A 14,294-nucleotide genomic window follows, 5' to 3' on the forward strand; every position below is an offset into this window, starting at 1 on the left:
CATGGGCCAAACCAGAAATCAGTAGGGCAAGAGGACATCTCCTCTTCCCAGAGACCAGATCAGGAAACACGTCAAAATGCTTTCAGGAGGCTTTTCATGATCAGGTGATCATACTTTCATTTTAGAAATTTAGAAATTTTCCATTTTGTGAAAGGAAAACCCTGGGGCTCACCTAGGCCTTAAGAGTTGCGAGGTCTTCTCCCCATAATCAGGCCAGACCCCAAGTGTTCACCCTGAGTCTGGGGTATCCTTTACCAGGATCTCCATGGGACCTCCAAATGTTAAGGTACTGAAACTACTGGGAAGGACCTCTCTGACTTCAGGTGTTCCGAATTAGCTGAATTTTATTTAGCTTGCCAGCAACTGCACTCTGGGTTGGGATTTATAGCATGCAGTCCTGACTCAGAGGAAAGTAAAGCTTTTAAAGGCAAAAGGTTTATTCAAAAGCAGTCACAAGGTGACTGGTCACATTCCTGCAGGTGCACAAACAAGCAAAAAGTTACAGAAATCAGATAAGTCTTAACTGGAACCTTCTGAGAATTTATGGGCATGTTTCTCTTGGGTCAGCCCTTCCTAGAACTTCTGGCTCTGGGCCAGGTCAGAATCTTGACGGCACACCAAGATGGTGGTCTTACATAAAATGGAGAAGCTCAGGCTGTCACAGTATGATCTCTTAGACTGTTATAAAAATATTCTAATAGTTTTATATTCATGACATGGAAAATTGCAGAACAATTTTAATAAATGCAACTGTGGAGTAGTCTAAAAATAAGAAAGAGTGAATTTAGTAAAAACAGTTTTAAATGAAAAATAACAAAACTTGTACAAAATTGGGTTACAACTGCTCATAGATTTATAAATACAGCTTGTCTTTTTATTTAAGATGTTAAAACACTGTTCTGTTTTTCCAGATTGAAGAAAATTTTTGTTTTTTTAAATTTTAGGCAATTTGTAGGTGCAAATGATCTTATCTTTAAGGTGTTCTTGAGGTCGTGGGGCTTCAGAAATTAAGGCTTAATATTAGAAATGACTTTTGAATTCTTTTATTCTGGGAAGGATAGATTTTTCATATCCTGGGAAAGCATCTTCAAATATCACAAAATATTTTTACCACTGAAAGAGCTCATCAATAAGGACTGCTTTAGCTGCTATATGTTGTCAGCACCTCAATATTTACATACTACAAATTTGGGGTAGAGAAATGAGCCATGTTTCTAGAAGTTGTGAAACTTTTGGATGAGGACCCCTGAGGTACTGCTGTATAATTAGACAAAGACTGTAATCATTTCCAAAGGTAAAGTTGATTGCAATAATCCCTCTGGACTTGGGCCATTTTTATTTGTAGTAATTTCTACAGAATTTTATGGAGTAAGGGATTATGATTTGTTGAATAAGGCAGAAAACAAATCCCAAATATTAGAAAGACAATGAACAATTTTACCTCTCAAATCAAGTCACTAAGGTATTTTGCCTGCAGGCTGCATTCACTTGAGTGGAGTTTTATTAGTTAGCTTTCCATTACATCAACCTGTTATGACATATGTCACTGGAGCTGCTCAGTCCTCGCAAAGGAAGGAGAGTACCCCTTACCAATCATTTCTCTCTTCATAGAGGTGGTAATGCCCATTTCTTAGAACCCTGATGAGGACAGATACTTAATATTGTCCTGGTTTTACATTACTATAGAAAGCAATTAACCCTTTGATTCCATTTTTTTTTCCATCTGTGGTTTCTCTGTGATAACAAGTTGTTATCTTCTTCAAAGCATATCATTTTCAGGGTTAAGAGTAGCAATTTGGCTTATTCTTGTTTCCCTTGGGATTCTTGGATTACCAATACTTTATCTATTTTTCTGAAAATCATAAAGTTGAAATTTGGGAGTTAACGTGGATGATTGGTTGAGTTACTGCTTGCTATTGTAGTTTCCTCACAGCTTCTAAAGTAGAATGAATATCTGATAAAATAAACATCTAGCAATATCTGAACTTAAGGATTTTCTTCTTATCAATAAATTTAAGTTAACCCATTTCTTAGACATTTAAATCTTGTGATAACAGTCACTTATTAAAAAAATATTGTCTTTGTAAAAGCATTAATTTTTCATTTGGGATCACCAAGTGGGAGGATAAAAGTCTGGTAATTCTGTCTTCATTTTGAATTTGTTTCCTTTCTTTGCATTGTCTGTTTACCTTTTAAGTTAAGTATATTAGTTTCCCAAGGAAAGCTGGAAGTGCAGCAATAACCTGTCTCTCAATCCTTGGATCTCCAGAACACCAGAGCAAACGATCACAGAACATATGAAAAACTTGTAAGGCTATACCCTAGAACATGAGCTGTCATAGCCATGGGACCAGCTTTTATCTCCAAGCAATGAGAGCTTTAGATATAGGGTTAGAACAACAGCAACAGTCAATCAGATAACAGCTTGACTAACAACATACACTACTTGTCCTCTATTTAAAATTTTTATTACAATTTGAACTACAAGGAATTGGTGCTAAAATTTTTATCTATTTACTCATAATCTAATTCAGTACCATGTAAGCAATATAAAATATTCCACATGTAGAACATTTATATCTTATATCATCTGTATATAAGGGAATTATTTTAAAAAGCAAGATTGTAACCTTTATTTAAATCTACATTTTGTTGGTCTTTAATTTAGACTGCTGACCTGATCATTTTCTTCATAGTTTTAAGCAATCAATAATAAAACATCTGAGCAATTAAATACATGACTATATATATATAAAGTATAAAATATTATCTCAAAGACACAGACTGTAACCGTATAATTGATATGACCTTAAACAGTTATTAAAAGTTTGCTTTTAAAATGACCTTTTGTTTTGATCTTAATTTGCACAAGTATGAGCACTTGAACACCCTGTTTTGAAAGAGGAGAGAAAACTCTGCTGAAGATATGGCTCACAACTTAAGAGTGCAGGCTGCTCTTGCAGAGGTCCTAAATTTGGATCCTACCACTCACGGCTGGCTAACATCAATAACTCTAGTTCCAGTGCATCCTATGCCTTCCTTTGTTCTACAGAAGCATTGTGCAACACAGGTGCACTTACATACCTGTAGGCAAAACACTCATACACATAAAAAGGATAAACTAATTATAAGATATTTTAAAAAGAAAAGGGAGTGCATAGATGCACAGCAATAGCTTTTTATTCCTTGATATTATAATTCTAAATTAAAAATTTTAACAATCTTAGATATTTTGAGTTATAATTGTTGGATTTTTATCTCCTGTAATTTCTGTTGAGAATGGGAAATTTAACATAATGGTCGTTGACAAACAATATCCATCACTTTAAAGGCCTCACTGCCTTATCAATAATCTTATATTTATCATGTGTATAATAAGAATATTTCTGGAGGAGGAGCTGGAGATATGGTTCAGCAGGTAAGAGCACTGGCTACTCTTGTGGAGTATCCTGGATCAATCCCAGCACCCACATGGCAGATAACAATGGCCCACAACTCCAGTTCCATGGGGTCTGACACCCTCTTCTGTACTCTACAGGCACAGCACTTACATACATGCAGTCATAACACTCAAACACATACATTTCTTAAATGAATAAATGAATAAATAAAAAATAAAAATAAATAAATAAATAGTTCAGGAGGGGCTGGAGCAATGATTCATCAATTAAGAACACCTTTTGCTCTTCCAGAGGAGCTGGGTTCTGTTCCTAGCATACACATCATGAAATACACAACTGTATATAGTTCCAGTTTCAAGAGATCCATCGCCTTCTTCAGGCCTCCATGAGAAACTGCACACATGGCAAAAACACAAACACATATACATATGGATAAATAATAGAGTAAACACATTGTAAAGAATATTTCTGGAAGGAATTTAAGCAATTTCCTGGAGGCCTAAAGGCTCTGTTTCTTTATGTTCATTCACCAACCCTGGCTCTTCCCATCTTTCAACCATTTCTTCTGCAATAGTCCCTGAGTAATATCATGTTGTATGCATAAGATCTATGTTGATTCAATCAGACAAAAGCCCATCATTGAACTGGGGAAGTGATGAAATTGGCGTCAGACTGCAACTTTAAGCAATAGATTATTGGCAACTGATTACTGCTGCCTGAGGGTGAGTAGCTTTCTATAAGTTAGTGATTATAGATAAGCTGACTAGATAGACTTCAGAGGATGAACTTTCCCTGAGCGACATCTAGGTACAAAGACTGGATAGGACTTAACACATAGGACAGAATGCATGAAATCCAATGGGGAGCATTGGAGGGTACTGATTTTGGGGGCGGGGGCTAAATTTGATTAAGATCTATTATATGGAGTGCACAAAAAAGAAATAAAAGGGTACATTAAAAACTAAAAGCAAAATAAATTATTAAAAAGCATAAGAATAATAAAAGAAACACCTGGGAAAAATAATTTAGAACAATTTCTATCATTAAAGAATTTTTGGATAATTTTAGAGATAATTAATATAATTTAGGTGGGTTTTTGGTTGTATTTGATTATAAAGAAATATGGAATAAAATTTTAGGATTGTTTTCCAGAATCTATTTTGAAAAAATAATTATTAAAATCTATAATTCCAATATTAAATTTAATAACTAAACTTTTACCTTATAACTTTAGTGAGTGTTAAGTTTTTATGAAAAATAAATTTAAATCCAAATGCCACTTTAATAGTTTTTAAGAATTTAAGCATACAGTTAAGTATGCCTTTTTAATATACTCCTAAAATATGCATTCATGCATACAGACACACATATACACACACACAGACACACACATTTAAAATTAAACATATCCAAATAATTATAATGTACAGTATAAAAAATTTTAATGACATGGTCACAGATACTGCTACTCAGTTAAATTTGGAATTCCTTGGGACAAACTAAGCTTTGCCATATTCTGAATTATACACATAATGCCATACCGGGATATGGAAACAATTATGAAATCACATGACTAAAATATTTTAACAGAGTAAAAAATTTGGATTGTATTTCTTCATCTATAGATTGGAAAAGATTAACTCTTTGTGGGTCTATCAGAATATCATTGACTTTTGTCCCTGCCAGTCTATTTCACTTGGTATCTCCAGGTCTGCAAGCTGGTCCTGTCGGGGGTTATGCCCTCTATTTTGGGGAATAGAGACAATCTGCCCTCTAAGGTCAGCCCTCTGGGTCTTTGTGTTTCAGAGAATGCCCTGGGGAGGGGCGTTTGATGTTTTCACAGTCCAATGGCCCGTACCTTTGCATTTCAACAGGATCTGGGTTTTCATCTTTCATCTCTGAGGCTTATCACAGGAGTTGCTTGGTGGGCAGGCCTTTCCAATAATATCTATACTTATGTGTACAAGCACCATCATTTGAAACCTTTCTCACCCTTTCCCTGTTCATTTTTTTCTCTTCCTTCAGATCTAATTTCTTGAACACAAGAAGGCAGTGCCCAACAGTTGAAGAGGTCTGAAGTTTCATCTGCCACTTTAAAAACTTTCTACTGAATAAAATGCTGGCCCAAAGAGTTTGTGTTTTGGGGACAAGGGGTTCAAGTTAGTGAAATTCCTGAAAATCTCAATTAACTTATTGAAAATTAGGGCAGGATTTTCCTATAGCTTTTTCTTGAGTAATCTCTATGGTTTGTCATAATAGGTTTCTTCACATAAATTTTATTTCCATATTGATGTTTTCTATCATCATCTTATACATATGGGTCCTTGCAGGAGTATGACAGTCTCAAACAGTAGACTCCTGGAACGGATGGCCTGCATATGGGCAGATGGTCATGAGAACTTTAAGCTAATTTCTTGTCAGCTTGATTTTTAGCTTTTCCCCAGATTCTTTCTTTTCTTTTCTCTCTTTTTTTTTCCAACTGTTTGACAAATAGGAGTAAGTATGGATTCTTCCATGTAAGATCGTAAGCTAATGTTAACATCTCAGTGTTACTTGTAATTTGGGATCCAACCTCAGAGGAACTTTATTGATTTTCCTTGCTGTGATGGAAAAGGGGAGATGCTCCCTAATTCATATCAAATGTCTAGGCATATATATGCCTTAGGGAGTGGTATGCTATAAAATAGGTGTGAATGCCTGGTAGGAAGCACTTCTTGCTGTGTGTTTCACAGGTCTGGGTTCACTACTTTCTGGTAGCTTGGAAGAGATGTGAGATTATGGAGGTGGTGTGGGCTTCACAGAGACAGAAAAAATATTTTATCTGATTTCTATTACATACTGTATTCTGTTTACAAGGTGGAGTTTCAAATGAACATATGTCATGTAGGATACTAGAAGTGTCCTTTTTATGTTTTTCATAGAGGATCATAATGACCTATACATAAGGCATTTCAGACTATTTTCCAAGTTTCTTACAAGTAAGTCCAACTGAAGGATTTTGTTGAGGTTTAAGGTTCCATCACTTAGGCAAATTCCTCCTCACAGAGTTGGTAAAGTAGTCAGATGGTCTGATCATGAAATAGTAGTTTTCTTTCCTTAAGATTCCCAGAATCAGTCCTATTCCAGTATGTGAAAATAGGTCATAGATGGGTGTTCAAGAGAACTGGAATTAATATTTTATGATAATAGTAATGGGGAGAGAAATGTCCTTGGGCCTCTGAGTGGAAATAGGAAACCCATCCAAACTGAGTCCTAAGGCACTCTGGCCAGTTCAAGTTCTCTTTCTTGTCATTGCTACCCAGAATTCCTTGACAACTCTGAGTATAGCCCCGAGATAATTAAACACTAGTTTGAGTCTTCAAATCATTTGAGCTATTCCTTTGTTGATCAGGCTTTGAACCTATGCTTATGTTTCTTTGTTTCCTTTCTTAACTTTGTACATGTTGTTCCATGCTATCTCTCATCAGGCTTCCCGCATGAGCTTGCCCATCATTTAAAGTCCTCTGTGGAATGTGAAAGGATAGGAAAGGAAGAACTTAGTCCTATGCTGGCTGGGTACTTTTATTAAAGAAGAGAGAGAAATTTGACAGCATTTCATCTTCCATTGAGTTAAAGCTCTTAAGAGGTTATATAATAGATCCATCATACCTTCTAACCAGAAGTTCATCAAATGTTTAAATCAGAGGCCACCTGCTGATATTTCCAGGATACACATCCTGGAAAAAAAGAATTTAATCATGAGTCTATGCATCATGATACAGATAATTTATTAAGAAAAAGAAAGGCACTGTGCAGAAAGAAATTGTGCTGTGAAGTTCAGAAAGGTTTGAGACCAAAAAGTCTGAGCACAGGGGCCAGGCTTGGTGGTGCACACATTTAATACCACCACTCAGGGAAGAGGCAGGAAGATATCTGTGAGATGAAGGCCAGCCTGGTCTCCACAGTGCATGCCAGGCCAACTTTTCCTATCAGGAGTCCCTGTCAAAACAAAATTGCTGAGCTGAGCTATGAGCTCTGAATATTGTGACCTTCATTCTCATGGGTCATTTACACAACACCACTGTATCTTACTTTTACATATGGCGCACTGAAACACTTTCTTCATACATGCTGTGTCACTAGCCCTTGTGAGGAGGGGTTTCCCATCCATCTACCACCTGGCTTATTTTATGTTAATCTTGATGTCTGTCTCTCCTACCATACTCTCCTCCCATTGCTCATTGAAGCCAGGCAATAAAAACCCAAAGCCCACAGCGTTGTAACTTTCTTATTACAATGAAGAACCACTTCCTAAATGTTCAAACAAATGGTCTCAACTGGAGAACAAGTATTCAAAATGTGGTTATGCACAGCATTTCTCATCCGAACCACAACATATTTTGTGTTTCTTACATAATATGTGTACATTTTTTAAAAATTCTTAAATAACATTAAAAATATCTTCTTTCTCAAACATTAATTCATTTATAATGAAAAGCATGAAGTCCTCTCTTCTAATTTATAGAAATACCATTGAGTACACATTTTATTTCATTAAACTTTCAAACAGAATTACATTTACATTCCCAGTCTTAAATGCACAGTATTTCAAAGTCATGAGTATGTTTTCCCTATTTGTTGTTTCATCTATTACCGTTTGTACTTGACATCACCATTTTCCTTTTAATGACAACCAATGAGTATATACTAAAAAGAACCTAGCTTATAAAATTACTATACAACCTAGACTGTAATGTGTGTCCTCCAAGGGCACCTATGCTTATTTCAGTAATGTGACTGTAAGTTTTTCAGGCTGTTCTACTTTAGTAACTGTCTCCTCAGGAGTTTTCCAGAGAACATGTGCTTATATTAAAATCATAAACTTCAGTATGGAGGAAGAGTTCTTCATAAAGTACTCTGATCTAGAGAGGGAAATCTCCTTGTTATCTCTATGAGCATGAATGTCAGTTGCTACTCTTTCCATCACGCACTGAGAATGGAACTTATTCTGGTTCAATGTTGTGTTTTTCTGCAGCACTCTCTTGCCCAAGCCTAGCTTAGGTCCTAATTCTCTTTAGTCTGTGATCAGTAGAAAAGATCTGTTGTCTACTTTGATCTGCCAATTCCCAGCACAGGCTTGTACATGACCTTAAATGTTTTTCAATATATCCATTATACCTCTGCTATATTACTGAACATTCAACTACCTATTTCTGAGAAAAGATGTTGTGAGACAGGATTAAGGGAAAGATTTCACTATTCTTGTCTTTCCTGAAATTAGAAATAGTCTTTACAGTTGGTGAGAGCAGTATTTTAATTATCTTCCAAAATTCTAGAATTTCAGCTATTTTTATTTGAAATTTGAAACACGTGTTTAAGATACTGAGCATCTCCTTGGTTGCTTTACAGATATTCTATCTCTGTCAGTAGACAAATTTATCTTCAAAATGTGGGTGCTCTATCACTTACCTGGAAAATGTTCCCTTTGTTGTGGTTTGCCTTCTTTAGCACAAATATTCTTTTAGTCACAACATAGTTAACATATATTTAATTTTTGGAATGACAATATAAAATGTGGTTTTACCAACAAAATTTTGAATATTGGGCAACACTTTTCTTACATATTATACAATGTTGTTTGACACATCCTTTAACTAGGAAATGGCTATGTATGAATTTGATCCTTGAAATGGTCAACAGAATTCCATTTAGATAAATGTTATATTTATACTGGTATGAAATGTATAATAGTGTAGCATTGTTACTTAATTTTTGTGTTTTTTTTCAGCTCTTCTTCAAGTGACAATTTCACTCAGCAAAGTAGAGCTTAGTGTGGGTGAGTCTAAATTCTTCACATGCACAGGTATGTACTGAGATAACATTTTCTATACATTAATATTTTATAAAACATATTGGATAAATTTGAATATTACAACCTGTCTATAAAAATAATATCTTTTCTTGAATATATGTATGGAAAAAACAAAAATTAATGCTAAACACTATGAAATTTATTCTTATTACTTATTTCTCAAGATGGATAAATATTTCTGAATTAATAGTATGAAGTATGTTGAATGCATAAGAAATTTAAAGTGGTTTAAATATTATTCCCATTTACCAGTAATATTAGGATTAATGTGAAGCTTAAAGCTGAACTATCTTTTTAAATAAGTAATGAATAAATTAGATATGGCACAATGAATTACAGTAACACCTGAATGAAAATTAAAGGAAAAATGATTTTTTTACACTTTTGAACCATAAATATTAATTTAGTTTTTTACTCAAGAATTAATTTTGAAGAATATGCGACAATTAAATTCCTTATGTCATGTCTATAGAAAATGATGTGATCCTTATTTAACCACAAACCAAATTCTTTCAGAAGATCCTTATATACTTGAATAACAGACTCTAATTCATTGTGTTATAGAGATCTCAAAAAAGCACACTATTTATCAAAATAGATTAATTTTATTCACATTTATGCAGTCAAGCCTTTAGAGCTAACCATTTAAAAGTATTTGCTTAATGCTAAAAATTCTTATGAGAATATTTTAAATTTATATCTGTTTTGATTACATTGAAGTAATACAAAATAGTTTGAGATAAGTACCCCTAACACAAAAATAGCAAAATTTGCTTTGAGCATTCATGGTACAGCTGAACTGTAGCGTGTGCTTGCCTAATGAAAGCACAGTTCTGACTTTGATCTCCAGCATCACATAAGAAATGAAAAGTTGTCTTGAAAATATCATGGCTTATTTAAATTGTGAAGTATAACCAAGGCTATAGTAATAGTCATAAATGATATTTAGAGTATTGGACACAAAATTCTGCATCTTATGTTTAGAAAATGGAAAAGACTAGATTTTTTTATATTTGTACTTTCCTAAGAGTCTTAATGAACTCGTGTACTAATACACATTTTTATGCTGACAAGTAGAATATTAAAAGGTTAGTTATGATTGGTATAGGGTCCTCAGTTAAGACAGAAAAGCATTCATCTAAGAATATAATTTACTGTTTTTAAATTTCATTTGTATTTTCTATACACATATGCAAATATATACATATACAATAAATTTTATTACATAATTGCAGATTAATAAAGCTTTTAAATAAATTGTAAGTATAAAAATAATTTTTATTAATACATATGTATGATACATAATATAGAAAAGTATTGATTAATGTCATTTAGCAGTTTTCTGAGTTTCTTAAGGCAAATGAAATAAAGACAGAATCCTTGAAAATCAGAATATTTAAAATATTTTTATCTACAGTGATGATCAGTATGTAGGGACGACTTTAAATTGCAGATACTTTAAAAACTATGGGTATATGAAATTATATCAGTAAACCTTACATTTAAGCTAGCAGGCATCCTTCCCTGTTATTTATATAGGAATGTGCCAGATGGACTAACTTTTATAACATTTTCATAAAAATGAAGACTTTAATCATGTAAATAGCGTGTCTAAGAGTCTTGTTCACTTTTCAACATAGAATTTTAAGGGAAATTTTTATTAACTTGACATTATAAGAGAAGGAGAAAGGTGAGTGTTCTGTGAAAATCCAGAATGACCTACCCATGACAGTGGAATTCCCTAACTCATTTTTAGGAAATATAGTACCCAAAATATTTCTCACAGTATCATTAATTTTCAAGTTCATGAGATTTTTGTATTGCTCCAAATTGAATTAATGTCCATTTAAATACTGTTTTCAGCTTCTCTATGGAGCGATTGCATTAAAATAAATGAGTATGCTCTGAATATGATTGTATGGTTCTCGTCGGAAAAATTGGAGCTAGGATAACTAATTCATTTAAAATTCCTCCTAAACTTTTAAAATATTTTTCCTTGAACATGTCTAATATTTTTGGAAAGGAAGATAATTTTTCTTAGAAATAAAATGTGAACAATCAACGTTCTCCACAGAGGAACTACATTTCTTGACTTCATACATCTTTTTCTCACTGTTTTTGAGTTAATAGTGAATGTTTCCTCCACAAATGATCGCTGTAATAATTAGGTTAATACATCCTTTTGGAAACCTGAAAGCAAACGCAGGAGACTTTAGCTTTTATAAAGAGCTTAATAACTAATTCTGATTTGGAAACCTTTACACTGTAATCATTTTGCTGTAATTGCCCAGCAGGATAAGTAGTATTTCAATGCATTCCAGTTATCATGTCACTACATAGTTAATAATTTTAAATTTAAATTACAAAAGAACTCATAAGTTGGTAAAGACATTTGGAATGAATTCTTAGCTGGTAATTGCCTGGACTTCTCTGTATGACTTGAAATATTTAGGAAATTAGCTCAAAATTCAAGATTATCAATGGCCACAATTGGTTTTAGCAAATATTTTTTTTGTAAAGAATTCTTTATTTGGCAAATACTCCTTCCTCTTGACCCTAGGAAAGAGAACTGAGTGTATGAAATCAAGTTAGTGTTTATTTCTGCTGAGATTTATCTATCAAGTCCGGTTTAAGTCTGCATAGGCAGTTTTAGTATGTATATATAATATAATCCATAGATTATGAGTGGGAAGTTTTAACTCCCACGGCTAAAATACTGCATAATAATTTTCCAGTGAAACTTAGAGTTTGATTGCTTGGACTGGAATGGATCCTCAATGTTGATTAAACAAAGATGAACATTTGTCTTAACATTTGTGTTTACTTTCAGTTTTGTACAATTTTCTTCAGATTTCCAGTCTTCTGTTTACACTCTTTTCTAAATTACTGAAATTGTTACAGAGCAGTAAATTCCACTGTGAAAACAAAAACTTGGAACATATTTTTCAAACATGTTTTTTGCCTCCTTGCAGCAATTGGTGAGCCTGAAAGTATAGATTGGTATAATCCTCAAGGAGAGAAGATCATTTCGACACAGAGGGTTATGTTGCAGAAGGAAGGTGTGAGGTCACGACTAACCATCTACAATGCAAATATAGAAGATGCAGGGATATATCGTTGCCAAGCGACAGATGCCAAAGGACAGACACAAGAAGCCACAGTAGTTTTGGAAATTTACCGTAAGTTATAAGTATGTGTTTTAGCTGATTGAAACAGTGGGTTTTAATCTTTTTTTAAACAAAGGATTCAAACATTATAAAACATTTAAAAATACAAGCTGACACTCAGCAATAAATTCTGAGCTATGTAATATTCTAAAACCTATACAGATATTAACTTCTTAATACTGGACCTCAGTCCATCTTAGAATAGATATAAATTCATAAGTTGATATAAATTTATACATTCCCCAACTCTTGTCAGTTAAACAATATAAATCAATTCTTTAAATTGTTTTCTGACTATTTGGAACCCCATGAGTAACAGAAAATGCTCTCTACTTGGTAGTATGAAATTTTGTATAAAATATCACTTCAAAATCCATGTCACATGATTTGGTAGTGAGCAAATAGCTTTGGGTTGGCAATGGGCAGTTGTGGACAAATACTAAACCCTAAGTCAGTAAAGTATCTTCTAAGAATTCCTCATTACCATATTTTTGCATTAACAAAATTTTCTAATTTTTTAAAAAATTATTTATTTTAATTTTTATGTGTATGTGTGTATAGCCTGCATGTAGGTAAGTGCACCCACATTGTGCAATGCCCAGGGAGGTCAGAAAAGGCTGTCAGATCCCCTGGGACGGGAGTTACTGAAAGCTGTTAGCTGCCATGTGGGTGCTGGGATTTGAACCCGGGTCTTCTGCAAGAACAGTCAGTGTTCTTGACCTCCAAGCCATCTCTTCAGCTCCAGCATTTTCCAATTTTATACTTCATTTTGTTCATGAGATGAATTAGATTGGTTCTTTGTCTTGTATTTAGAAAACATTAATCTGTTTAGGATCATGATGAAAGGTGTTCACTCCCTGTATTTGAAAACAGATTTGACTGTTTACTTTTTCGACCTTCAGCAAATCTAATCCTCGCCCTTTAGTGCCCTCCTGAATAAAATAAATATAATAGTACATAGAGTAGTTACAAGAACTACATTCCATAATACTGCATGAAGTATTTAGAATAGTGCCATAAAATTAATATATGTATAAAATGAATAATATATAATTAATATTAATTATATATGTATAAAATGAATATACTAGTACATAGATTAGTTAAAAGAACTACATTCCCTAATACTGCATGAAGTATTTGGAATAGTGCCATAAAATTAATATATGGTAGTCAGTCTCACCAGTGAAATGTATGTAATATTTTTCCTTTTTATTGCATTTTTATAATTTTTATTGATCTTTTGTACATTTCATATAACAGTTCTTTATCAGATTCAGACCCTCTCCCCCATCCATAACCTTCTACCCTTTCACTGGACCTCATTTATTCCACTATACATATTAAGTCCTATCCAGTGAAGTATTTGTGCCCAGATTTCCTTCGGAGCAAATTCATTAACTGGAGTCTAGTCAGCCTAAGTATACATTTTTGGTAACTCCTGCTCTCCCTCAACCAGCTAGTAATCAGTCTCCAATAGTTCCCAGATTAGGACTGCCCCTTTTTAAGTAGACATTCACAAACTTTATCTCTTTGTAGATTTTATTTTATCATTCTAGAAATTGGATGTGTGAAAATAAAATCAGACTTTTCTCATAGCACATCTTCATCTCTAGTGAACAGGGAATATTTTTTTGTATGTTTCTGGCCTTAGTTTCCCTATTTTGGCCTTTGTAACCCCTATTATATTAAACTCTTCCAACAAAAATATTTTCTTTATTTGCATGTTTACTTATTATATTTGTTTCACAAAATGCAAAAAAAAATAATGTTGAAATGATTTTTTTTGTAGACATTCCCTTTAAAACATTTCTCATTACTTCTTGAATAACACGGTGGAAAAATCCCTAGAGTTTTATTTCAGAAAGGAAAGAG

General features: G+C 33.5%; 1 protein-coding gene across 2 annotated transcripts in view; it reads left to right on the forward strand.

Moving 5' to 3' along the window:
- The window catches only part of Ncam2 (neural cell adhesion molecule 2), a 571,884-nt gene that overhangs the window by 307,478 nt on the left and 250,112 nt on the right, over positions 1–14,294 (forward strand). For both annotated transcript variants that reach the window (XM_008832733.2, XM_008832734.1), the window contains exons 2-3: positions 9,169–9,243; positions 12,225–12,431. In XM_008832733.2, the coding sequence (XP_008830955.1) occupies positions 9,169–9,243; positions 12,225–12,431 (282 nt within the window). The remainder of the gene's footprint in view (positions 1–9,168; positions 9,244–12,224; positions 12,432–14,294) is intronic.

The sequence above is a fragment of the Nannospalax galili genome, unplaced genomic scaffold (genome assembly GCF_000622305.1).
Source record: "Nannospalax galili isolate Female #2095 unplaced genomic scaffold, S.galili_v1.0 scaffold256, whole genome shotgun sequence".
Classification (NCBI taxonomy): Eukaryota; Metazoa; Chordata; class Mammalia; order Rodentia; family Spalacidae; genus Nannospalax; species Nannospalax galili.